This window comes from Trachurus trachurus (genome assembly GCF_905171665.1).
Source record: "Trachurus trachurus genome assembly, chromosome: 15".
Lineage (NCBI taxonomy): Eukaryota > Metazoa > Chordata > Actinopteri > Carangiformes > Carangidae > Trachurus > Trachurus trachurus.
This window is the reverse complement of record NC_139906.1, coordinates 21,995,555-22,021,590: the sequence shown is the minus strand read 5'-3', so window position 1 is coordinate 22,021,590 and position 26,036 is coordinate 21,995,555. Positions and strand designations below refer to the sequence as shown.

The following is a 26,036-nucleotide window of genomic DNA, read 5'->3' as shown; positions in this document are numbered from 1 at the left end:
TCTGTTTCCTTCTTCATTCCCCTGCACTTCCTTGGGCAGATGGAGTGAAGACTTTGTTTTTGTCTTTCTGTATCTGATGTATACCCCATTCTTTATCAGAATTACATATTAACACTGAAAATCACCTCAAATGATTACTCACCTCTTGAAGTCCTTTTGAAAAGCACACTATGATTAAGAGAAGTCCACCAACGACCTGAGCATAAAAAACAACACAGTCAATAACAGTTCTAGGCAGAAACTTTGAATAGTTGACAATGATGTTTACTCTCAACTAAAAGACTGAATGAAGACATTTTACTTACCCCCAGCAAGTGCAGCATGTTTACTCCTCTTGGCTCTGTCCTGCTTGTGCACTGATTTGTAACCTAATGTGAACCACTGAGAGGTTCCTCCTGCTCTGAGACATCAGACCAGAGTGCGTAAGTCACGAGGAAAACAATGGAAAAACACCCATGAAGAACCTGCACTGCAGGATATACCGCATTTGTAAGAGCTCTTAACAGCTGAGTTAATCACTGGACAAATTCAATGTTGCGCAAATGGCTGCGTAAATGGGCGGTTGTTTTCTATATATTAGTCAGTCTAGACTGTATCTCTTTAGTGTTACCTGCAAATAAGAATGACACATTGCACCTGACCCATGGGTAGTGACGAAAGCACTGAGAGTTACTTGGAAAAATCAAAACAAACCACCACATTGTTCATTTTAATTCCATTTACACCCAAGACTGAATTGACGTTGTACGGAAAAACAAGGTTGTCGTACACCATTAGCCTATCTTATTTTAAGACTATGTTTTTGTTATAGCTACATGCAGCATAATGTAAAAATCTGTTTTATTTTTTAAAAATTTGACACCATTTTTTAAATGGAACATGTAAAGAAGAGACAGTAATAATGTAGAATGTTTTAGTACAGTTTTTGGTTACGGTAGCCTTTTAGAGGGAATGTGATGTGGTACTTCTTACTTCAAATTAACCTATTTTAACTAATATTTTTGTCTGCCACTCTCTGTTCATAGATTTTCAAAATTAACATGAAAATGCAAACAAAAATTTGACTGTTACAGATATGGTTATAAATTGTATAAGTAAAAATTGTTGTAGCTGTATATAATAATAATAGATGATAGTATAAAATTTCCTTATAGCATCAATAGTGCGATACTTATTATTGGTGGGCTTGTGTTGACTTGTTTTGGATTTATTTCCCAATGTGACCCTCCATTTACTGTACCAGGCACATGTGTGTGTGTGTGTGTGTGTGTGTGTGTGTGTGTGTGTGTGTGTGTGTGTGTGTGTGTGTGTGTGTGTGTGTGTGTGTGTGTGTGTGTGTGTGTGTGTGTGTGCGTGTGCGTGTGTGCGTGTGTAGTATCTGCACACAGTGGCTATCTGCAGAAAGACGCATGCGCGCGTGCGCTCCATCTAGAACATTTAGGACGCTTCGCGACATTTCTACACTTCACGTAAAGCGTAAAGTAAAGCAGAGAAACATCCGGTTCAGATGACGTGCCTTCACAATAAAAGCCATCACGTTTGTATTTACTACGCGTTACATTCCTAGTACATTTTTAAAAGGTGATATTTAGATAACTCCAACATGAACTTCAGTCATGGATGTATTATATTAACGACTTCAGTCTATAAAGAGAGTGGGACGTATAATTGCTCTGTCCTGGGAGCGCTGCGGTTCAGAGGAGTTTAATGCGAAGGGACAAACCGGAAGTCACGTGTAGAACAGGTACCTTTACGGATCTTCTCAGCACCGCCGTGCAGCAGTTGTTGACAGCACTGGAGTACAGGGACTGGATATGAATTGTGAGATGATAGCTGGCTTTTGGCACTAAATCCTGAAAATGCGCTGGTATGTGTGCTGTTAGCGGTCGGAGCAGCTAGTGAGAAAAACACTGGGAGCAGTGACGCTGTCAAATCTGGCGGGTTTGGTAAGATTTGTTATCTGGCTTTCCGTTATAACAGTATATGACTTAGTCATGGCTGTAACTTTTAACAGCTTACGCACAGCGTCGAGGAACACAGTCATCTAAATCTGCGTTACTTAGCTACGTTGTCACCTCACTAAATTAACTCTGAGCTAACATTGTCAAGACCTGACTAACGCTAGCCTGCTAACAGCAGCAGTGTTGGAGAAAAGCTATGCTGCATAAATAACACCACGTGCCACGCTTCTACCGAAAACCGTGTCCGCAAATCGTTCACTGACATATCTAGTTCAAACACTTGAATGTTAAAAAATGGCAAAATAAACTTGGTCAAATTGCATCAGTCATGTATGCTCTCATTCGTTTGAAATAATGGCGAAACAGCGTCAATACTCATCTGGCCAGTTTTATCCTCGCCCCCCCAGCGAGAGCAAGAGGAGTACTTCCGCTTTGGGTTTTTAAAAACAAATTCTTAGAAATATCAGAAGAAACACGATAAGTTCTTATTCTCTTCTTATTATGACTACCCCTTATTTTAGCTCCTATCGTGGGGTGAAAATGTGTATCGAAATGATGTGCGTCGCATGCGTTTAAAACGCGTTGAAATTTGTTTTAATTTGAAACTCCTGTGGCCCAAAGCGGAAGTAGTGCCGGGTGATTGCAGTGAACGTTACTGTTGTATCACCGCTATTCTTACTGTAGCTTACAAGGCTAATGTGTTGACATGTTACCTTGCCAGCTAGGAGCTTGTCGGACTGGTACTAGTATATATCATTACACCCTTAAGACGTTATTCAAGCTATCCATGATCGCGCATGTGTTGTGTTGTATCCCGGCGATGGCATAACGTTGACTTGGCTACCTTGCTAGGTGATCGCAGCTGAAGTGAACCCTGCAAGTTAAAACTGTGGATGTGTGAATGAACTCCGTCAGGATCCATTATCGAGGTGTCTCTCTCTGGTCTCCTCAGAGTTCACGGGGATCCTGCTGGCGTGTGTAGCCAAAGGGGAGTGCCACAATGCTGTGCTGGGGAAATGCTTCCTACGGACAGCTGGGCATGGGTGGGATTGATGAGGAGATTGTGGTTGAGCCACGAAAATGTGAATTCTTTCACGGGAAGCAAGTGTGTGATGTGGGGTGTGGCCGGAGACACACATCCTTCCTGCTGGAGGACGGGACAGTGTACACCTGTGGCTGCAATGACCTGGGGCAGCTGGGACATGAGAAGTCCAGAAAGAAACCAGGTTGGTCATCATTATAATCCTTTTGCAAATTTCTGTTATAATAACAAATAGTAAAAAAAAAAAAAAAAAATCATTCATTTCTCAAATGCTGTTTTTTGTCCTCTATTAGAACAGGTTGTGGCCCTGGATGCACAAAACATAGTGGCGGTGTCATGCGGAGAGTCCCACACCCTGGCCCTGAATGACAAAGGGCAGATCTTTTCATGGGGTCTTGGCTCAGATGGGCAGCTGGGCCTAAATAATTTTGAAGAATGTGTTCGTGTGCCTAGGTAAAATCAGGCATTAATGTCACATTTTCTGATATGTGTAACACATAGCCTAACTTGCTCATTTGGGGGGGGGAAACACAATTCAGAACATATTACCATCATTGTTTTCAAAATGACAAAGTGAGTTTCATGATTCTGTTTTGTTGCGAAGAAATGAATTTAAATAACGTTTATTTCTCTCCGCGTGTAAAATGCCAGAAACATCAAGAGTTTGTCAGATGTACAAATAACTCAGGTAGCCTGTGGATATTGGCACTCCCATGCACTTTCAAGAGGTGAGTTTGTTTCTACATGCGTAATGCATATTTATTTATTCATCTTGTGTTTGCCACGTGTTAAGACATTTACAGTTGTGTCTGTTTGTTTGCACAGGGGGTCACGTCTTCTCCTGGGGACAGAATCGCTATGGACAACTTGGGCTTGGAATAAATGGACAGAGCATTTCCACACCCCAAATCATACAGTCTCTGCAGGGCATTCCTTTTGCTCAGATATCAGCAGGCGGCGCTCACAGCTTTGCCCTCACTCTCTCAGGAGCGTTGTTTGGTTGGGGTCGCAACAAGTTTGGTCAGCTGGGTCTCAACGACTCCAATGGTAGGTGGTTGAAGCCTTCAGGAACTTGTACGCATGCAAGCCGTAAAGTCTGACTTAATGTCAACATGTATTTCACAGATCGACATTTCCCAGCCCTTCTGAAGTCCCTTAGATCACAGAGAGTGATTTACATCTCCTGTGGAGAAGATCACACAGCAGTACTGACCAAGTTAAGTTACTGAATTTTTGGACATTAAACAAGCATGCCGTTTGTGTGACCTGGATTTCAATCTGGGGTTACTTTGTGTCAAAGTGATGTTGTGTATTGTGGTAAACTGATTACAATCTGCATTTCTGTAAGTTTGACTATCAGCTCCAATAGTTCTTGTTACACATTATTGAGCATGTCAATTGCTGTGATACAAGGACCAAAGAATGGCTTAACCTAGATGTGCAATGGAGTCTTCAGGGCTGGCCAAATCCGACCTTTCATAGTCTTCTCAAAGGTTTTAAACAGTGTACAGTATGATTTGGAGGTGACGATAAAAATTAATAAATGGATGAAAATGAATGATTTCTCCCAAATAAACATACATACTTTCTTATTCCATGGTTGGAATTACCTTATAACTCAACAATTGAGCTAGAAAATAACACTACTATCATAATAAACCATGCATAATGGTTGGTTTAAGAGTGAGTTTTATTCAAACAAAACCTCAATGAGTCATTTATCATCACTAGAATTTGGCTTTCTTTCTCTGTCATCCTTCATACTGTATCTGCTAACATTTGACCTTGCAACACTCTTGACCTTCGAAGGGTCAGAATAACCGATGCTGCTGATCTTACAGGAAGGAGGCGTGTTTACATTTGGAGCAGGAGGATATGGGCAGCTTGGACATAACTCTACAAACCATGAAATCAACCCAAGGAAAGTGTTTGAGCTCATGGGAAATGTGGTCACACAGATTGCATGTGGAAGGTAAACCGGCATTTATTCACCCTGCCATCAATGTGCATTATGTTATTTAAAAGAAAACTGTATAAAACTGTCATAATTCAACTGAACCTTTTTGTTAATGTTATTGTGAAATCTTAAGGCAGCACACATTGGCTTTCACACCCTCCTGTGGGAAGATGGACTCCTTTGGGCTGGGTGGAAACGGGCAACTTGGTACACGCTCTACTTGCAACAGGAAAAGCCCCGCCCCCGTTAAAGGTCCCTGGGTAGCCTCCAATGCTCCAGCGGAAACAGGTGAGGCATTGATAAATAAAGCTGCTTACAGGGATTTCTCTGGAATAGAGAGACAAGAAGTGACAACACCCACAGGACATCACCTATATACATTTATTCATTGCTTTCATTCTACCATGTTGCAGACCCCGGGCAGAGCTGTTGTGTCAAGAGGATTTATGCTGGAGGAGATCAGAGTTTTGCTCACCATTTTAATGCCAATGTAAGTTTTCATTGTTAAAGGACTTCTCACTTTATAACCACGATTACTGAGTTTTCAAATGAACACACACAAATCAGGCAGACTGCTTCACATGATCAATAATCATTGGCCTTATTTTTTATAATCCTGTCTCTATTTTTGTAGAACCTTCAGACCATGGATGACGTGAGGATACGACACAGAAAAATCAGCACCTTGAATGAGGATATAATACAGAAGTGGTTGAATCATTCACCGGGAAGACTCCCCCTGGAAATCTCCAAGTAAAGTTTTCTCCTCGCAAGAACCATGGCAGACCACTGACACCTTACTGATGTTACTGCTAGTTTTAGTTCATCATAGGCTTTTTTTTTTTTTTTTTTTTTGGAAAGGTTGGCGTGAATCAGATGGTTCTTTTATGGAGATTTGCTTTTGAAAATTTGTCCCACTAATTACTTCACTTTTATGATTCCCTCAGTGAGATTGAACTCGTGTTCTCCTCAGCAAGCTGCCTCAATGGATCTTTTCTCTCAATGAGGTAATCACATTTTACTTTATATTACAATATTCTCATTTCATGCACACCTGCAGTAGTAGTATTTATATTATTTATACTTATATTTATGTCATTGTCACCTGCGTTGCAACATACACATACAACACCATAGTCACTTTACCTATCAATACTTTTATATCAGGCCACCTTATATCCTTATATCCTCAGTACTTGTTTTTGCACATTGCCTGGTTGAAGGTTGATTTGTTTTATTGTTTATTGTGTCTATATCTCCTGTCTGTTGAATTGTGTTGTTTGTGTTTTTTTTTTTTTTTTAGTCCTCTCTACTTTCTTCTTAATTTGGCTGATGTAACAACTAAATTTCCCCATTGTGGGATGAATAAAGTACATCTAATCTAATCTAATCTAATTATATGACCTCTATTTTCAACTGCGGACTGGTCCAAAAGTCCTATGTCATCGCGAGTAATAACATAGTAGTAGCATTGTTTTCATTACTATCTTATCCAAGGCATTTTCTTCACTGATTTCATCCTGTGTCTCAACTTACCGGTATTTATTGATTTGTTAAAGTAAGGGAGGTCAGGATGGTTTCTAGCTGAAGTTACTGATGTTGTTTTGAATAATAATGGGTTTTAATACTCCGATCCCCTCTTGTATGTATGCAGGGTTGTTGTATTTGGTGGCCTATATACAGTATTTGCAGCGCTCCATGTGTGGTCTCATGAGCTGTCTGTTTCTTGTACACAGTCATCCCGATCACTACAGTACCAGCAGCAAATGTTCAGGGGTGGATATGAACATGGCTCGCATCCTGTTTCACAGATTGATTGAGCACAATCACCCTGAGATAGCTCAGCAGGTCAGTAGTGAATAAAAATCCATATACATATATCCATATACATATGTTTAACATTGACTTTTCCCCCCACTTGTTCATTTCAGCACTTGAATACAATTACAAGAATATTATTTCCCTAACACTTTTTTCATGCTGCTTAGACAAATGTAGCACCCTAATGGACTGGTCACTGTGTTTGAGATTCCGAAAAGTATCAATGAATATTCCACGGCACACTTTATGCCACATCGGGCAGGATGCCAACCATCTTGAATTTCTGGCACTGTCTCAATGGCCTTCCCCCCAAAACCACACAGTACAATGATACTGATGATAATGATACATTTTCCTTTCATAGCATTGCATTAGCATTGTCACATCTGCACTTAAAATTAATTGGCAAGTTACCATATGTAATACATTGGTATCTTGATAATTAATTATTATTATTATTAATAACACTACTATGACTGTCTGCACAATCTAAATGCATATTTCAGTCTTCTTTTCTTGACTTTAACTGTAATTACTGCGCTGTGCTTTCACTCAGGGGCTTAACAGCATTTTCTAATCTTGTCAGTCTGCTGTTTCATGTTGGGGATGTTGTGCACAGTAGAGTTTTTTTTCTCTGAAAACATCTGCCTGCTCCCTTCTGGAAATGATGCTAATGAAATGCTTGACTGTGAACTAACAGTAAAGTTGTGTGGGTCATAAAACCAAAGCATTGCCTTGAAATATGCGTCACAGAAAAAATAGAAACAAATGGTAATTTGTTGTGGGTTTGTCACTATAAGTTATACCTTTCACATTTCACATTGTACGTTTTTTTCATGTGAATACAGAAAAAGTGATTGATCAAGTTTTGATTTCAACATGTTTGACAGTAAACTTATCCTCAAATTCTTTAATATAGTTATCTGAGGGGGCGGTGTTTGGCTCAGTTGGTAGAGCAGCCGCCCCATGTGTTGAGGCTATAGTCCCCAAAATATATATATATAGTAAACTGAGGTTATTACCTGAAAGATCCAGTAAATTACAATAACCTGTAAATTGTTGAGTGTTGTATAATGATTGCAATGCAGTCCAGTCTACTGCAAATTACTTCTAGGAGCCACTTTATGAGCTCATTTTGTCTGACATCATGACATCTTGTCTTGAGTTCAGCTCCAGCTCCATCGTGTGCCACCATTAACACCTTACACCACCTTACACCACCTTATTATGTTACTGTTGCAATCTACTCAGCACAGAGTGTATGAAACAAGCACCAGATCCAGATTTAAATCAGTTATTTAGGAGTTGTGAAGTTAATAATAACAAATCTGTATATGTTCCTCTGTCTCCCTCAGATCGCTGCCAGTCTGGAAAAGAACCTCATTCCCAGACTGAGCAGCTCCCCTCCAGACATTGAAGCTCTGAGACTCTACCTCACTCTCCCAGAATGCCCTCTCTTCAGTGACCGAAACAATTACGTGACCATTGTTATCCCATTTGCCAAATCACTCCTCAGCCTGAAAGATGCTGCACTCAAGGTGCTAGGTAGGAGGAAGGAGATATTTTTAGGCTTAATGCCACACATGATGCAACAGCCTGTCAATTTTATGTTTTCATCTCTTTTTTTTCATCTTGTGTTTACCTCAGGAAACTGGTGGTCCACGTTTGAGCCCCCAGTCTTTCAGTGGCTGGTCGAGGTGTATAAGGAGGTGGTTGTGTACCTGCTTCAGATGCACAAGGTGGGCATCCCTTCAGTGGAGCAGAGGATTTTCACCTGTTTCCTGGACACGTCCCTCCGGTTCCTGGAGATCCTGCACACGGTGAGAAACCTGGAAAAACATCCATGAATTTATTTTCCAGCAGCTTTCTGTGTCAGATTTGTACAGTGAATCACACAGTACCCCGACAAACAGTTGTTGACATCCACCTTGTTGATGCTTCAGGTGAATGAGAGAGCAGGACACATCATTCAGTATGATAAGTTCTACATCCATGAGTTAGACGACTTGATAGACATCAGAAATGACTACGTCACATGGATCCAGAGGCAGATGTACCCACCAGTGAGTCTGCTGTCAATGACAACTCCATGATTCACTTAATTAGATTCGCCCAATGTCGAGGCATCAGTATGATCCGTTTGTTTATGCCTCTGTATCCTCAGGGTCATGATGGCGTGGTGACTCTGTGCAGGTATCCCTTTGTGTTTGATGCACAAGCAAAGACCACTCTGCTTCAAACTGATGCTGTGATACAGATGCAGGTAATGTAGATTGAACCAGTCACTTTAAGGGATAGTTCAACATTTTGGCAAATTGGCCCATTGCCATAATCCCTATAGTTTTAGCAGTAGGTTTATGTGTCGGTGCAAGCTATTTTTTTTATTTACTCATCAAATACACAATCCAACAGCTCCAAAACGCTCTGGTGGACAAGTTGTGACCTGCACATTCACCACACTATGAGATAATAATAACTTTACGAGAAGAAGTTGTTTTAGAGGTAAATTCATCCAAAACCTCTGATGCGCGTTGCCTTCAGGGGCAGTTTTTCAGCAAGCAGTCTCTGTATTTACCTCTAAAACAACTCTGTCTCGTAACGTTCCGTTATTATCTCATAGTGTGGTGAATGTGCAGGTCACAACTTGTCCACCAGAGCGTTTTGGAGTTGTTGGATTGTGTATTTGATGAGTTTGATGAGGGAAACCAAGAAATCCCATTAGCCTCCGTAGCGTAGCTCTGAGCAGCTCACGGCTCTGCTCCGCCGTTCTAAAAATAGCTCGCACCGACAATTAAAGGTAACAAACCTAATGCTAAGACTATAAGGATTATTTTTTTGTTTTGCTTTCTCTACTCCTTTCGACTGGTCTCACTCTGTGTAGTAAGACCTGAATCAAACGCAGTCGAATCATTGCACCTTTGAAAACCTTTCACATTCTCAACGTTCATCATTTCTTCATCATGTTGATAGATGGCGGTGGATCAGGCGCAGATGCAAAACTTCAGCTCCATGTTCCTACCAGCAGTGGAATCTGTCAACCCGTGCCTCATCCTCATCGTCCGGAGGGAAAATATCGTTGGTGACACTATGGAAGTCCTCAGGAAGTCCAAGAATGTTGACTACAAGAAGCCACTTAAGGTTAAAGGCGCTGTTCTAATCAAAATTGGTACATGAGATGTTGTGCAAAAGTAACATTTACTCTCTGACTGCAGTTCCAGTTGCCACCTGAAAAAATGTAGTGATTACATACAACTCTAATTGACTCTGGTTGATTAATTTTTTGTGTTGTGTTAAAACATAGTCCTGTTAACAAATGTTTGTAACTTCTGTGACAGGTGATCTTTGTGGGAGAAGAGGCGGTGGATGCGGGAGGAGTGAGAAAGGAGTTCTTCCTCCTGATCATGAAAGAGCTGTTGGATCCCAAATACGGCATGTTTCGTTACCACGAGGAATCCAGGCTCATCTGGTTTTCAAACAAGGTACTTACTGTATAATTCACCTTTTGTGTGCTCACACTGCCAGAACATCAACAAGCATTATGTTTGAGTGGAGTTAGAGGCTACATCCTCACTGCTATGTTGTGATTTTACAACAGCGTTTCCAAACAAAAGCTTTCTCTGTCCAGATGACAGTTTTAAATCCATATCAGAGTCTGTTCTCTGCTGCTGATTAGATGCAAAAAATACAGACAGCAAAGAGAAGTGCAGAATTTAGTTGAACAGCAGCTGCAGCAACGACACCAAGGTCAAAAATGCTTGTATTTCATTATCCATGTTGTATTCACCACTGGTAGTTGAAGCTGAAGCCCAGGACAGGCCAAAACATAACAAATAAGATGCATTTTAAAACAAAAACATAATAGTGTGGATGAAGCCTAAGGTACCCTCAATAATGGAACACTAATATGAATTGACTCATGCAAATACCTCATCTTAGATTGAGGTACACTTGGTAATGTTAGAATTTAATTGTCCATTGAAACCATTCACACTCAGTGGCCGTGTGTTTCAGACATTTGAAGACATTGAGTTGTTCAACCTCATTGGCGTCATCTGTGGTCTGGCCATCTACAATCTCACCATAGTGGAGCTCAACTTCCCCGTGGCTCTGTACAAGAAGCTCCTGAAGAGGAAGCCAACACTGGACGACCTGAAAGAGCTCATGCCAGATGTGGGAAGGTCAGATCAAGGAACTGTCATCATCTGAGTTCCCATTAAACATGATCGTGAAAGTAATTTGGGCATCTTAAAGTTGAACCTTTCAGTGTTGCAACCACTGTACATTACCACAGAGAGTTGACACAAGTCAAGTGTTCCGCATTGTCTAGAATGAAGGTTATTCATACATTTGTTTCTCTTGTTAAAAAAAACAAAAAAACAGGAGTCTGCAGCAGCTACTGGACTACACAGAAGACGACCTTGAGGAAACTTTCTGTTTGAATTTCACAGTAAGATAATTGTCCAACAGTGGTCCACAGTCTCTGTGCTGCATAAAGCTTCAACTAAATTATGGTATCTGCAAATCACATTAAACGCTGTCTGTTTTTTCAGATCACAGAGGAAAACTATGGCGCCACAGAGGTTTTGGAACTAGTACCAAATGGTGACGACATCAATGTAAATACATCAAACAGGTAAGACTTTCTCTCCTCAGCCGACAACGTGTGTTGTTAAATGAATAGTTTAGCATTTTTGGTAAAAGAAATGTTTTTTTTTCAACAGTTATGAAGCTGGTAAGTTCAGCTTTAAAATAAAACATTCAATGTTGGTTCATTTGTTCAACTACTAACGATAAAATGTTTCTTGAAGACTCGGGCGTCGTTCTGCTCATGTGCTGCACACTTTTCATCCTGAAAACACCAATAGTACGTAGAATCTGTCATTCCGATGTATTACTTTATTTTAATGTTGGTTGCTTTTTTTTCTCTCAAGGCAGGAGTTCGTCAGTGCCTATGTCGACTATGTTTTCAACACATCAGTGGCCCCTCTGTTTGAGTGCTTCTATGCAGGCTTTCACAAGGTGTGCGGAGGAAAAGTCTTAGAGCTGTTCCAGCCAAACGAACTACAAGCCATGGTCATTGGCAACACCAACTATGACTGGACGGAGCTTGAAAAGGTCTTGTTTCAAATATTGATGAAGGAAAACACCTCACCTCAGCAACTCAGTTTTGTCAGAGTCAGTCTAAGAGAGAGTCAGTGTTAGTTGTCAGTGTACATTTAAAGGAGCAGTGTGTATTTAGTGAACTATATTAGCAGAAATGGAATGTAATACCATTAGAGAGCTCCTTTAGATTTGGAAATAGAGGGGTGTTTAGTTGGTTGCAATCTGCTATCCAAACACTAGATGCCACTAAATCCAAAACTCAACAGTATTTCAAATGGTAAAATTATTTTTGTCTCTGCTCTTTAGAGCACTGAATACAAAGGGGAGTACTGGGCAGACCATCCCACCATTCGGCTCTTCTGGGGCGTGTTCCACAGTCTTCCTTTGGAGAAGAAAAAACAGTTCCTCTGTAAGTGCTGCTGACCATAAGCAAAATGGGAGAAGCTTGTTCTTTTGACAGTGTGAATTTACGGACATCTTGTGTTGAGCTCTAAAAGTGAAACAGTGTCTCTTGTCTCTCCAGTGTTCCTCACAGGAAGTGACCGCATCCCCATCTTGGGTATGAAATGCCTGAAACTGGTGATCCAGCCCACCTGCGGAGGGGAGCATTATTTACCTGTCGCACACACCTGCTTCAACCTGCTGGATCTGCCCAAATACACAAGTCTGGAAACGCTCCGTGAGAAGCTCCTACAGGCTATAGATCACAATCAAGGCTTTAACCTGGCCTGAAAGTACACAGAAATGCCTAGAACTCCGCGTTGAGACTGTTGATGGCACCCACATTCCTGAAAATTTTGTTTTTGCAGACTTGGAACACTTGGTTGGAAGGAGGAGAACATTTGACACTAGGAATTATTAAGGGTTGGATGCCTAGACTTTGACATTAATCTTAAAATCTTGGTTTTCCAGTATTTTTTCATGCCATCACAGTATTTGATGCCCTACTACAAGTTGATTCACATTTGATATTGCTCTTGTAGATATGCTTTTATTCATGTTTGGATATGACAAGTATGATGGAGCAAACTACTGGTATTTACAGGGAATGGACACAGCAACATAAACACCTGTGAAGTATGATTAAATGGAGCAAAACTACCTTTCTGAAGCTTACAATGTAATATATTAGTGAAACTTTCCTGTTATGTTTATACTTTTGGATGTTTTTTCAGAAGCTCCTAAGAATATTATAAAATCCAAGCACTGTGGCCTCGAAAAGAGCAGATTTTAATCAATAGCTCACTGCTCTTAAAGGGTGTCAAGAAAAATACAACATTTTAAGCTCCACTGTGGTAGTAGTTGCTCACACTGTTTTACGGGAGTTGATAATGTTGTATCCACCCCCTGTGTATTAAATATTTGAACTCAGACATATAAACTAACTCTCTTTATGTTGAATTCTGTTGTGACATTTGATTGAGAGCAGTACAAAGCTTTGGGTTTTCTTGGCTTTGAGCCTTAAAACAATCCACAAATAAAAACAAAGTTAAGCTACTGAAATGAATGTGAGTTACTTTGGGGATGAAACACCATCCTGTTGTTTTAAGTCATTTTAATGTACTATCTAATATTTGATCGTTTAAAATAACCATTTCAACTGTGTTTTTAGCTGCAGTGTAATACCACAACTTTAAGGATGATTTGTCCTTTCTAGCTTATAGGCCAAGTCAGGATCTACAGAACTCACTCTGTTTGTTTCAATACTTTTTCTTGTCCTTTGTCCAAACATGATGGATATCGGTGTGCTCCTAAATTAAAAACCTGACAACAGTTTTATCCAGACGGTTCAGTTCAGGCTTACATTTTAATGACAAACTGTATAGGCTGATATCAATGATATACACACATTGCATTATATGGCCACAAGAGAGGCAAATACAGACGTCTGTCGTCCCATTTGTACAGAACTCAAATTCAGTTTTAATGTGGTAAATCGTGGTGGATCAACTTATAGTGGGTACCACATGAGGGGCAGCGCTGGGGTTTTCCTTCATGAATCCAGAACCACACAATAGCAGTGTTGTCTTCTTCACCTGCAGATGATTGCATTATGAGTAACCTGATTTAAAAAATGTACACATTCATAAAAAAAGAGACTTGTGTTAAATCTACATTACTTACACAGACAGCCCACCAGCCTCTTGTCCAAAGTGCATGGCACAAGCTGAGGGTCCTCTCTGGTGCCACTGAGGAATTTGGGCTGTTTTATACTGTAGGGATCCTGTAACATGGATTTAAAGAAAACAAGTTAATGTAAGATTTAGACACACAGCACATGTTTGTGAATATCTGTCTTGTACCTTCCCCTCCTTGAAGGACACCATGACTCGTCTCTCCAGTCCAGTGGCCTGTTCCTCATCTGTTGGTATTCCTGAAAAAATCACAGGATAAAAGTTTTCAACAAGACAAATATTAGAAAGCACATTCTGGGTAATCTGGCACGGTGCTGTCAGTGTACTTGAATGTCAATGAAACTGTATGTCTGCAGTGGACGCCTCCTCCAACAGCCTGCCCGTGTGCCCTATCACAGGACTGGCATCAAACTCACAGATGCGTGCCAAAGGAGGTGGGCCTGGCCTATGTGTGGCCTGTCCACGAGTTAAAGTCCAAATGACCTTCATTATTTGATACAAACACTCTAGAGGCATTTAGGTAAAACACATTTGCACGTCGGGGGTAAATATCAATCTCACAGCACAGTAAGTGACCACAAACAAGACATTATTTTTCGCTGCGGAAGGATATTACGCGTAATACGCATTATCATATTGTTACATTATATCTAGTATGTATTTAACACTATTAACTAAAACACATTTTGGTAACAAATCATAAAACATGACACGGCGTTTTAGAGACCAAACTGCGCATTAAACTAAAAATAATACTGATACAGTCCAGTCCCCTCAACGCAACACCGACACTTGTGACCACTGCCTGTTGCGCTTCTACAGAAGTCTACGGTGTAAGTTTACAGTGTAAACTCTTAATTTATTCAGTAATAAACACGACTCCTCTCCTACCTTTCTCTGAGGACATGGCGCGGTATGTGGGTCTGAGCGCCACATTGTTTCTCAGTCGCAAAGTTGTTGAACCAGCTCGGAGAAGCAGACGTCCCGCCATGACTCTGGTCTCACTTTCACGTACCTGGTCTGACCCGAGAACAGTGGACTGAAACGACCCCGACGAGTTGTATGAGTGACAGGCCGGCGGACCAATAGCAGCGGGAGGGTGGCTGTGCTGACCAATAAACACTGAACAAAACAGGGCACGAGGAGCAGGTGGGAAGAGTTGATAACGTGAGAGTTCAAAATCATATCCCCCTTGAAAATCAGTTTGGATGATTTCAAACAAATTTCTCAACAGTTTAGTTAGATTAGGCTATTTAACGAAATATAATTTCAGTATAGAGTAAAACACACACACAAAAACAAACAAAACGAAAGCAAGGAAGACAGCTGACCTGATAGAACTGGATATTATCACAGGTGCATTGCTGTAAACAGTGTTGATCTGGACGACTGAAGGTCATTTGAAATAAATATTTAGATTATTTTAACAATTTTATTTTCACAATAGATCCGATTTTTAAAACTAATCACATGCAGTGTAGCAGCTGTTGCTATAAATTCACCGTAGTGGTCTAAATTCTGAACCACTGACTGTGTGACTGCTGGTCACTGCTCTGCTTTGGCCAGGTGGAGGCGGTGTGACACATCTGGTTTTCTAAGGAGACAAGACAACAAGGAAACAATGACGGAGCTGTCAGATAATATATATAATATTTTTCGACGTGTGTGTTGTCTCAGTAGTTTGTTGATGAGTACCGAGACTTGAAAAAGACTGTGTCCCGCTGTATTACTCAGGCTGCACTACAGCGTCTATTCACGGGCGCGATCCCACTACTGAGCGGCACGGGGGCTTTGACCTGCTCCGTTTCCGACCTGGACCGGTGCACCCCTCCTTAGACGACCTGGTGGTCCCGGGCTCCCCCAGGAGCACCATATCGATACCGAACTTAGTGCGGACACCCGATCGGCATAGTCCGCTGCAGCTCAGAGCTCCTGAGCTCAAACGATCCGCCAGCCTCAGCCTCCCAGTGACTTGGATTACAGGCGCGCGCCACCGCACCCGGCGATTTCAGATGGGTCCTTATGAGCCTTTAACGTCTACAAAGGTGACGTAATCAAAAGGTAAATAGAGTATCTTTTGCGCCATCTGATGGCGAAGGGAAGCATTCACGGGAAGAGAATGTAGCTGCAGATATGTTCATGTTTACCTCCTGTCTCTGGTCTAATGAAAAGCTGATGTTCTGTTCTCCCATTTACGTTTGAGACACTTTTTGATTTTCCATTTTTGAATAGATATTGCAAAAAAAAAAAAACTATACACTGAAAATAAGTTATTTTTCATATGCTGTTTAATTTGTTTGTAGCCTATACTAAGTTATTATTGAAGAATATAATTTATTATTTGTTTATTTTTTCCACAATCAGGTCATAGACATGAGGTGCATTTTTACCATAGTCCCGTCTCAACCATAGCTACCCCATACGTGTACAGTTGAGACGGTACCATGGTACAGTTGAGACACCATTGAAACCATTGATGATGACTGAACATCAATTGTAAATGCAATAAACTTAAAAAAAAAAAAAGACAATTTGACAAGATATTTCAATATAAATGTAGGCTATTCATCTTCATAAAAAAACAATGGAATATTATTGTATTATTAATGTAAATATTATTATATAACATAACATTATAATATTAATATAACACTGTTCAGGTATCACAAATATTCGTTTTTTTTTTTCATTTTCTTTGTGTTTTTGGTCTTATTATGACTTATACATGTTATCGTAGCCTACACTGCACAATTTAACAGTGATGTGATAATAGAACTCTATCAGGGAACAGTTGAGACATTGTGTCTCAACTGTACCTCGCTGACCACTTTGTGTATTTCTCTATATAGCATGAAATATGGGAGTTTTTAGGGCACAAAATAACGTTTGCAATGATGTAAGTTATGTTTGATGGTCACAAAAGGATAATAAGCTATTCGTTGTGGAAGGGACATGGTAAAGTGAAATTCTTACCCTAGTAAAAAGACTTTTGCTGATATCTTTGGACTGGAGATGCTAAAACTCTTCAAATTTCCCACAACCAAAGAGGATGCTAATATGCATTTGCTGAATAAAAATGGTGGCTCAGCCTTGCAGCGCGGGCAAGATATTAAGGGTGTTTCAACTGTACACATGTCTCAACTATACTCGCTCCACCCTACCTGCTGCACTACATGAGGCTATATTGTTGTCAGAGTCAGAACAGCTGCTCTCTTCCTGTGAATTCTTTTTGCCATCAGATGTCGCTAAACCTTTTGATTACGTCACCTTTGTAGACGTTAAAGGCTCATAAGGACCCATCTGAAATCGCCGGGTGCGGTGGCGCGCGCCTGTAATCCAAGTCACTGGGAGGCTGAGGCTGGCGGATCGTTTGAGCTCAGGAGTTCTGAGCTGCAGCGGACTATGCCGATCGGGTGTCCGCACTAAGTTCGGTATCGATATGGTGCTCCTGGGGGAGCCCGGGACCACCAGGTCGTCTAAGGAGGGGTGCACCGGTCCAGGTCGGAAACGGAGCAGGTCAAAGCCCCCGTGCCGCTCAGTAGTGGGATCGCGCCCGTGAATAGACGCTGTAGTGCAGCCTGAGTAATACAGCGGGACACAGTCTTTTTCAAGCCTCTGTACTCATCAACAAACTACTGAGACAACACACACGTCGAAAAATATTATATATATTATCTGACAGCTCCGTCATTGTTTCCTTGTTGTCTTGTCTCCTTAGAAAACCAGATGTGTCACACCGCCTCCACCTGGCCAAAGGAGAGCAGTGACCAGCATTGGAGCAGCCTCTCATGGGGTATCTTGGTAAATAGAGTAGCCTATCTTTGGCATGAATCAATTTTTTTTATGAAGTAAAGATCGGATGTCTGAGCGTAAATCATTTTCTGTCAGACCTTTTCTGGTTCACCTTATGGCCTATAAGGTCCCTGGAGCCTAGTTTAGCTCAATCATAGAACAAAACTTAAAGGCCCCATGGCATGAAAAATGTGATTTTGGTTATTTCTTCGTGCTTGGGGAGGTCTCTGGGCCACGTATATACTGCCTCATGCATCAAACTGGTCATAAACGGAGAAACACACACCGCCCATTTGTAGGAACATTCTCTTTGAGACGAGCAGATAGCACTTCCTCCTTTCTGTGATGTCACACACAAGGTAACTCCGCCCACCGTGACCAGTTGTTTTTTTTCAATTTGTATGAATGCGCCTTAGGTTTCAGTTACTTGCCTGTGATTGGCCCGACCACATGCCACTTAAAAACAGTGAGCCAATCAGAGGAGAGGTTCTCATTCTCTCTTCTGATTGGCCAAATGACCTGTGTCTGCTAGAGCTCCAGAAAGAGGCAACAGAAAGGGGCAGTAGAAACGATATTAAGCAGATCACAAGTACTCAAAACCAATGATACATCTTGTTAGGGATATCAGCAGGTAAATAAACCCAGAGAAAAGTGCACAGCATGGGGCCTTTAAGGGCAAGTGTCATTGTTCTTCTTCACAACCTGTGAGGAAAAAACTGCATCTAACATCTGATCCATACTTGACACTGTTACATCCTCCTCCCACATTCATGCACCCAATCTCAACATGGAGTTTGGTTGAACGTCCTGTTTGTCCTGTTATGTTGTATCAAAGTAGCAACTGCACAAGTAGAGGAGGTAGTAGGGATGGTAAACTTGTTTCTCTCCAGAACTGCCATAAATACAAAGTTTAAGGGCAAAGTAGATTGTTTTAGGCTTTGACATACAGTAACTTTGTTAGGATTACACTGCAGCATTACAGAGGTAATTAATATTCCAACATTTAATTATTTTGCCCATTGGTGTTGCTGGCTATAAGTCATCAGGCATTGATGTGATGAAAAAAGAAAAACGATTATAGTATTTGTTGATATCACAAATTGTGTATGTTACAGCCTGCACTGACATGCCGACTGTCCAGGTGATGGACTGGCTGGAAAAAGAGAAAGGTGGAGAATACATGCAATACCTTGTGCACAAGGTAACTATCATCTTTGTGAGTAACAGCTACATAGCAATCCAAGTGAGAAAATTTTTAATTTAGTTTAAATTGTTTTGGGGATTTTTTCTCACAAATTAGAATCTCCAGAGGGAGAAGCAAAGCCTAGAGAGCCTGAAGAATGAGATTGAAGCTGAACATTGTGAGCTCTAGCAAGCATGTTCCATATTGTGTATTACTGTCTGTTGTGTTTTGGTGAAAAACACATTAAAAGCACCAAATATAAAGCAAATATTCTCATAAACATAGTGGAGAATGTAAGTAATTAATGGTCTTTAATTGAAAGTTCAACCAACTCATACTACAGTAGCCTTGTCTTTTGCTTATAGTGATATTTTCAAAGCTGGCAGACAATGGATCATACTGAACTGTACAAATTCAGTAAGGAACATTGTGTTTATACCCCAGTGTATTACATGACGATTACATTAGGGAGTCCATAAAGTACACAGTTGAAGGATGATGGTCTGAAAGTCATTTTGTGGAGAACACCATCTTCCTTTGAGTCAGTGAGGAGCCCCAGATCTGCAGAGGAAAGCCAGAGAAAACTGTAATTATTATGGGAGAGTCATACTGAAATTCAGCTCAGGTGGATTCATAATGAGTCATTCTACTTGATATTTTTTTCTCTTGGCAAAGAAATACAAACCTCATACACAGAGAAAAAGGGAGTTACGAATTTCTGTGATGCGCCGAAACAAGAATACATAGACTCAAATCTATTTACCGGTACACTACCTACAAATGCAATTGTGAAGCTAAATGAGATACAAGTAGAATACAGTACCATGTGATCCTGTAACCTTGTGGTGTGGTATCTCTGAGCCGCTCCCTGTCCTCAGGGCATGGATGGCCTGACCAGAGGTCTGTTTGACCCTCAGTAGATCTGCAAACACACGGTGTTGCAGAGTAACAGTGGGTGTAAGTTTAATGTAAAATAATGATAAATGTGTGTATATATAGCCAAAACCTACTGTCCAGAGCGGTGGCCATGTTTTGTGTGTTCTGCTGAAGGCTGCTGTGCCACTGATTGAGGACAACACAACCAACACCAGCCAAACTCAACAGCAGAGCAGTCTCCAGGGGTTTCTCCTGGGTAAGCTGCGCTGTGCTGGAGAAGAGAATTGTATCGTTGTTAGAAAAAGGAGGTGAAGCCCTGTCTCTGTAAACTACTATCAATCAAAGAGCCAAAATGCTTCCAGTGACAAAAACATCAGCTGTCACTACTGTAACGTTAATCCAGCAAAGCCTGTTAGAAGTGAGTGAGAGGAAAGGTACAGTAAGTAGAAATTTGATAAAGAGGTTTTGTTACCTCTTGTGCATGTCAAGGACTGACTGGCGGAGAAAGCTGGTATTGGTCTGGGCCTGCTCAAAGACCAGAGCTATGCGGCACTCTGGAAAGAGGAGACACCATTATTAAGATCTGGAAACAGAGGAAATAAAACGTATAATATATTAAACAAACAAACGAAATAAGTGTACACCTGCTGGCAACTGGACACACACACATTTAATTTCTCAGTGAGGTAGCTTTATTTTGCCCAGCTGTGTTGCAGAAAAACTATTTTGCTGTTCACAATGTGAAATAAGATTGCTATAGCTCAGAGCATGATGGGAAAACAATCAAATACTGACAGACCTCTTGTTTGGTTGCGACAGTCACGCTAGATGCTGAAATGGTATGGACTAACTTTAACCTTAGAATAAAACTCTTTTTTCATTTTTGAGCACTGTAAATCTTTGTGGATGAAATCTGTTTTTCAAGTGTTGAAACTTTAAAAAAAAAATCAAAATCAAAATACTGGTAAACTGAATTTTGTATGATGTGTATCAGAGTATGAGGTGAACCTACAGTATGACATGCAAGTATTTACTGACCAAACATGACATATTTGCCAGGAGCCTTTTATGAGCAGATTATACTTTACATAGATGCAGATGGTGCAGCATGCTCTGTATGACACCTTTTTTTAACCTGCCATCCTGCCATATCTCAACGGCCACTTAGGTAGAAACAGTCCAGTATAGTGAAGTAACAGCTGAAATTCAGACCATGGTGTCAGTCACATAGAGTTAGCAGCAATAATGCCAGGCTGCTGTTGGGTGGCACATAGGTCTGGCCTGGGGGCGATGTGTGAAGCCACCCTGATGCTATGTCAGGCACAAAAGTTCACCCACTCTCAGACTACCTTTGTTTGCTGGTGAAGGAGAGGACAGGTTGAGGACGAATACCTTCAAAGGTATTTCACAAAAGAGAAAAACCTTTGAAGGTGTAAAGAGCTGAAAGCGATTTGGGGCAGGTTATTATTTATTTAAACAGTCATGAAGAGGGGAAAAGGCCTCCTCTTATAATTGAGAAGTGGGAGGCAAGCTTTGACTACTCCTTTACCTTGAGTGTGAAAAAATGTTCAGGAGTTCTGTCAAGACTTCTCCAAGAAAAAAAAAATCAAAGGATTGGTTTAGGTTTTGTCACAGAAGTTACTTCAGTGAAAATATCCCTAGTAACTCTTGTGTTACTTTCATTTCTGCATTAAAAACAGAGGGAGACTCCCTTTACATTCAGAGTAACTAAGATAAGAATCCTTTCTAGCTTTTTAAAACATTACACTACATTTATCCTACAAGCAGTACTATCTGTTCTCACTGAAATGTGTAAATAACCCCCGTTACATTTATTTTATGAGTCAGAAAGCAAAGAACACAGTGTGATTTCATTAACTTTATGAAGTCAGATGCTTAAGACATTAAATGTTTTGAGGGACTAGTTCTCTATTTTATGGATAGTAACATCGGCATCAATTGTTTTTATTTTTAAGAGCACCTACATTCAGTGATAATGGTAAAGGGTTCTGAGCATCACACATTGTACAATTAAGAAAATGAACACAGCCTTTTTTTTCTTTTACAGACAACCCCAGCTGACATTTTATCTTCTGCCAGCTGATAACCACAGACTGTTTTCATTAATAGTAGATGCAGATAGATTAGCAGTAGATTAGACTTTCTTTGTGAGGTTTTCATTGGGGTTTTACAATAAGTACAGTTGTTTGTGTTGCTAGTGTCATCTCTGAACAAAACTTTCTACCTAAGTGTCATCTCTGAACATCTCATATTTTAGAAACAAATTCATATACAAAACAAATTCATATAAAAGTGCTCTCAGCTCCTTTTAAGAACCATGCAGGGAAAATGCAGTACATTGGTGTACAGTACCTGATAGACTGAGGGAAACAAGTTTGGCAGGTTGGATGTTTGCCAGGAAGCGCTCCATCCCCAGGTAAATAAAGGCACTACATCTGTTAAGCAGCTGCTCTATCTCAGGCAGACTTGACAGATAGAAAAGTGATGGCAGAGCAGAAGAGTTGAGAGGTTAAGTGTATGGGAATGGAATAAATTCAATGGATGTTCAAAATCCAGCAAAAGACATGCTGCATTGCATCAACTTACTCTACTTTAATGTTCTTACCTGGGTGTTTGTTTGCTGCCCATGAAACCCTCCCACAGATTTGTGAAATGTTTACTGTGGGTTTCTAAAATCTCATTCATCCTCGTGCTCAGACTGGTACCTTCTGTGTAACACACAGACAACACCGTACACATATCAATAATACAACTACGTGAAGGATATTTTGAAATCCCGAATGCAAAGAAGATCCTGTACAGAACCAGCTGCTGGCTGAAATACAGTACATTTGCCCCTGCAGAACCAGGCTGAGTCTCTGAGGGACTTCCTGTGGTAACACTCTGGTCCAGTGCACACCACCCATTCGGCCACAGAAGTAAAAGCAGCTTGAACTATACTGTATTGTAACTCATCATAAGTAATAGCCATTTGTATCAGCCACAGAGCAGCACATCTCCATCCCTCCATACATTTACTCACCAAAGATGCCTTCATTGTAAGGGTCAACAATATCTTTAGAGGTGTGTTAAGATCTACAAGAAACTCTATGCTAGGACCCAAATTAGATATAGTACTTGACACAAGTTATTTTAGAAAGACAACCTCAAAAAAAGATACATTTGAAGTTCCGTGTGTCAACTGGGATGGTGTCTAAAGTTGAGGCACGGTTGGCAGGTATCTGGAGAAATAAAGCATATTAAGTTGTTACAGTTCAAACCAAGCATCGTCTCAAACATAAACTATACTGTATACAGTCGAATAATAAATAAATACATTGTCTCTAAGACATATAAATAGCAGATGCAACAGAGATATGAGAGTGGATTTTAAGACAGAGCAAAAGAAACTGAAGCAGAGGAAAGGGTTAGTGGAATAGACAGTGATGTATGAAAGCTAGAAATAGGATTGTTATGAAAACACATTAGGTAATTTACTGAAACAACACAGTTAAAAGAAAGGCGTGAGGAACTGAAATAACTGCCGCTGCTGTCATCAGGTAAGTCATTTTGCTGTCTGTATCTAGCAGGCCCAGATTCATTTACTGAACTCACCACTTTGATGGCTTGGCTTTGATCTGCCTTCCCCTTAGTTCCTTTACCGCTTTTGGTCTCCTTTTTGTTGTCATTTTCAGCTGCCACAAACAGGAAACAGAGTTATTTTGTTTACAGCTGTTGGGGGGGTTGATTTCACGGCATTTGGACTGAGAACAAAAAAAAAAAATGTCAAAAACACAACAAAAAACACATATCTGCAAAATTATAGGTAACTGAGAGATCTAAAAGTTTCCCCATGGCCATAACATCTATTATCTCATGGAAATGAAAGCACTGACCATTAATTAAAAGAAAAATAAGCAAGTCAACAGTGATCTTCTTGTCTTATAGTAAGTACATAGCTTTGGAATAGTGATTTTCTTTTAGGTTGTACAGTTTATTTAGTTTATACGTTTTTGGATGCTGATGCTTGGATAAATCCTCTTATACACTTTTGTTCTCTTGAGTCTGTTGTTTTATTTCTCTGGCTGACAACAAATATGACCTTTGGCCACAACATACTTATGTTACCCCTGGACAATGAAAGCTGCAGTGTGTTATATATTAGACTCTCCACAGATGTCCACATAAGCCACTGCCTGCTACCAGGATGTGAATTGAACTTTCTGTCCTGAACAAATACCATTCCTATGGATGACTTCCTGCAGTCGTAATCCTGGCATCAAGATACTTTTGCAACCACAGGTTATTATTTAGCAAAATTAGATGGGGAATTATATGACACAAACATCCAGTTTATACACAAAAACCAGGCTGAGAAAGTTGCGTTCGATTTAAATTTCCTTGAGATGATAAATGATAAACGTTATCCACTGCTCAATGGATTGTTTTCTTGACAGCTTTGTTGAAAACAAATGCACATGGCTGGGAGGAGGGTTAGCAAGACAGTGGAAAAGCGACCATACTTGCATAGTTCCCCTTTAAGTTGCATGTTAATGGAGATGATTGTGGATTTCAGATATCTGTTTATATGTGTCATTATCACCTTTATCCAGTCCTTCTCTGTTCAGTCGACTGTGGAGAAGCTGGAGGGAAAAGTCTCGTGACACAGAGCTTAGACCTTCCTCCTGCAGAAGTGACAAAGACTCCAGTGGCAACTCCATTAATTTCTTGTCTGCCAGCAACACTAGGTACTCTCCTGGTTCTGGTAATTGATTGGTAGTAGCTGCTTAGACACACATACATAAAAGTACAATGATTTTCACATACTGTGTATTTGAAGACAACGTAAGATGTTCATGTACGAATGTACAATAACCTTTAAAGGAGACATATTATGTCCCTTTTCCACAAATTAAAATAGTTCCCAGGTGTCTTAAAGACATGTCTATGACATACTTCGGTCAAATTACCCCAAGGATCAAACGTCACATCACTTTTTTTCATCCACTCAAAACAGCCCTGTTCAGAACGGCTGGTTTCAGTATCTGTCCCTTTAAATGCAAATGAGCCACTGCTTGTGTGTGTAAGTCAAGATGTTTCACTTTAAATCATATGAATAGCAACAACATGTGCTTGAGGGGGATGAACAGTGGGTTGCGTGAATAGAAATCAATGGGTTGTCAGAAAGAAATAACAGCAGACAGTGATCCACTTGTTTGTAGAGATAACCAGAAGTCACGAAGAGTGTCACAGACAAGTAAGGGCCAACCCAACATACACTTACTGGAGCTCCCTTTTTCATCTTTATCTTTGGTTTTGCTCATCTCAAGAAATGGCACTGATGCAGCTTGGAGCCTGAAGCAGATGAGGAAAGGAAAGGATCAGTAGGGCGATACTTGATGTCTGACAACAACATAAGTGCCATGAAAATGTCCCTTTCAGTGGCAGATTTCTTAAACTTAAACCTCTTTACATCAAAATAGTGAAGATTAAAGTTTTCTTTGGGTGAGGGAAATGAATGAAATGAGATGTGCAGTGGATAATATGTGGAATCTAATGATATATACAATACTTTACCTTAAGCATGAGAAGTCAAACTGTGTGAGCAGTGGATTCAAATAGTGTTCCATATCTTGTACAATTTTGCTGAAGTGAAGTGTTAACTTTTCATCACCAGCTGTTTTCTGTGTAGGGGAACAGAAAAAACAACAACCCAAAAAACAAAACAGGAAGTTTAAGTAGCTGTTTGGTATTTATTGTGCCAGGTCATTCATTACATTCATAAACAGAAAAACAGCGGTCCCCCTGTGTCCTGAGTAAGTAAAAAGAAAAACATGAGATGATAATTGCAATGGAGTGAGGTAATTTATCAGACTCACAGTGGGTAATGTTAACAGAATGAAAGAAGGGCAGAGATGTCAATTGGACATACACAAGGAAAAACCTGATCAGAGGCCTCCATCCTGCCCTCAGCACCATGACAACAGGCGTCCTTGAGGAGGGCTTGTCTTGTCTGCTGCCCAAAGGCCCGGGTCTGCTCCCTCAGTGCCAGAAGAGCCTGCGGGCAAACTGAAACCTTGGCCACCCTCGAGCAGGTCAGGGTACCTGCATCAACGGAACAGACACACAATCAGACATACATATTCACAGACATATACAGGCCTTT

General features: G+C 40.5%; 3 protein-coding genes across 4 annotated transcripts in view; 1 reads left to right on the top strand and 2 right to left on the bottom strand.

Annotated features, from left to right (window-relative positions):
• The first annotated feature begins 1,759 nt into the window (after positions 1 to 1,759).
• Positions 1,760 to 13,388, top strand: herc4 (HECT and RLD domain containing E3 ubiquitin protein ligase 4). Of its 2 annotated transcripts, none has more exons than XM_083988531.1 (24): positions 1,760 to 1,946; positions 2,914 to 3,187; positions 3,297 to 3,456; positions 3,655 to 3,731; positions 3,829 to 4,050; positions 4,129 to 4,220; positions 4,845 to 4,975; positions 5,094 to 5,248; positions 5,374 to 5,450; positions 5,595 to 5,713; positions 5,908 to 5,967; positions 6,697 to 6,808; positions 8,137 to 8,326; positions 8,429 to 8,601; positions 8,725 to 8,844; positions 8,946 to 9,044; positions 9,752 to 9,919; positions 10,117 to 10,260; positions 10,793 to 10,959; positions 11,162 to 11,228; positions 11,332 to 11,414; positions 11,713 to 11,896; positions 12,191 to 12,293; positions 12,408 to 13,388. In XM_083988531.1, exons 2-24 carry the CDS (start codon positions 2,962 to 2,964, stop codon positions 12,614 to 12,616), a joined length of 3,138 nt encoding a protein of 1,045 aa, XP_083844657.1. In that variant the 5' UTR covers positions 1,760 to 1,946; positions 2,914 to 2,961; the 3' UTR covers positions 12,617 to 13,388. The 2 variants fall into 2 exon arrangements, with proteins under 2 accessions (XP_083844657.1, XP_083844658.1); XM_083988532.1 differs by having other exon boundaries at positions 4,129 to 4,224; positions 4,849 to 4,975.
• A 284-nt stretch (positions 13,389 to 13,672) lies between these two features.
• On the bottom strand, positions 13,673 to 15,159 carry cox5b2 (cytochrome c oxidase subunit 5B2). The gene is made up of 4 exons (XM_083988533.1): positions 14,911 to 15,159; positions 14,188 to 14,258; positions 14,009 to 14,108; positions 13,673 to 13,920 (listed from the first exon to the last, which is right to left on the bottom strand). Exons 1-4 carry the CDS (start codon positions 15,008 to 15,010, stop codon positions 13,808 to 13,810), a joined length of 384 nt encoding a protein of 127 aa, XP_083844659.1. The 5' UTR covers positions 15,011 to 15,159; the 3' UTR covers positions 13,673 to 13,807.
• A 2,118-nt stretch (positions 15,160 to 17,277) lies between these two features.
• cfap46 (cilia and flagella associated protein 46) overlaps positions 17,278 to 26,036 on the bottom strand; it is a gene marked incomplete at both ends in the record, with an annotated part of 43,178 nt that continues 34,419 nt past the window's right edge. Inside the window, 13 exons of the mRNA XM_083987578.1 lie at positions 17,278 to 17,597; positions 19,818 to 19,916; positions 20,005 to 20,141; positions 20,343 to 20,424; positions 22,244 to 22,356; positions 22,497 to 22,599; positions 22,914 to 22,946; positions 23,052 to 23,112; positions 23,486 to 23,565; positions 24,474 to 24,632; positions 25,155 to 25,225; positions 25,448 to 25,554; positions 25,815 to 25,975. Coding sequence (XP_083843704.1) covers positions 17,278 to 17,597; positions 19,818 to 19,916; positions 20,005 to 20,141; positions 20,343 to 20,424; positions 22,244 to 22,356; positions 22,497 to 22,599; positions 22,914 to 22,946; positions 23,052 to 23,112; positions 23,486 to 23,565; positions 24,474 to 24,632; positions 25,155 to 25,225; positions 25,448 to 25,554; positions 25,815 to 25,975 — 1,526 coding nt within the window. The remainder of the gene's footprint in view (positions 17,598 to 19,817; positions 19,917 to 20,004; positions 20,142 to 20,342; positions 20,425 to 22,243; positions 22,357 to 22,496; positions 22,600 to 22,913; positions 22,947 to 23,051; positions 23,113 to 23,485; positions 23,566 to 24,473; positions 24,633 to 25,154; positions 25,226 to 25,447; positions 25,555 to 25,814; positions 25,976 to 26,036) is intronic.

What these genes read in the sequence shown, in the direction of transcription:
- herc4 (XM_083988531.1), top strand. Translation starts at nt 2,962, where the DNA reads ATGCTGTGCTGGGGAAATGCTTCCTACGGACAGCTGGGCATGGGTGGG. An exon ending in GAATGTGTTCGTGTGCCTAG is followed by an intron (nt 3,457 to 3,654) that starts GTAAAATCAGGC and finishes GTAAAATGCCAG; the next exon opens with AAACATCAAGAGTTTGTCAG. An exon ending in ATGCTGTGATACAGATGCAG is followed by an intron (nt 9,045 to 9,751) that starts GTAATGTAGATT and finishes TCATGTTGATAG; the next exon opens with ATGGCGGTGGATCAGGCGCA.
- cox5b2 (XM_083988533.1), bottom strand. Translation starts at nt 15,010, where the DNA reads ATGGCGGGACGTCTGCTTCTCCGAGCTGGTTCAACAACTTTGCGACTG. An exon ending in CGCCATGTCCTCAGAGAAAG is followed by an intron (nt 14,259 to 14,910) that starts GTAGGAGAGGAG and finishes TGATTTTTTCAG; the next exon opens with GAATACCAACAGATGAGGAA. An exon ending in GAGGCTGGTGGGCTGTCTGT is followed by an intron (nt 13,921 to 14,008) that starts GTAAGTAATGTA and finishes AATCATCTGCAG; the next exon opens with GTGAAGAAGACAACACTGCT.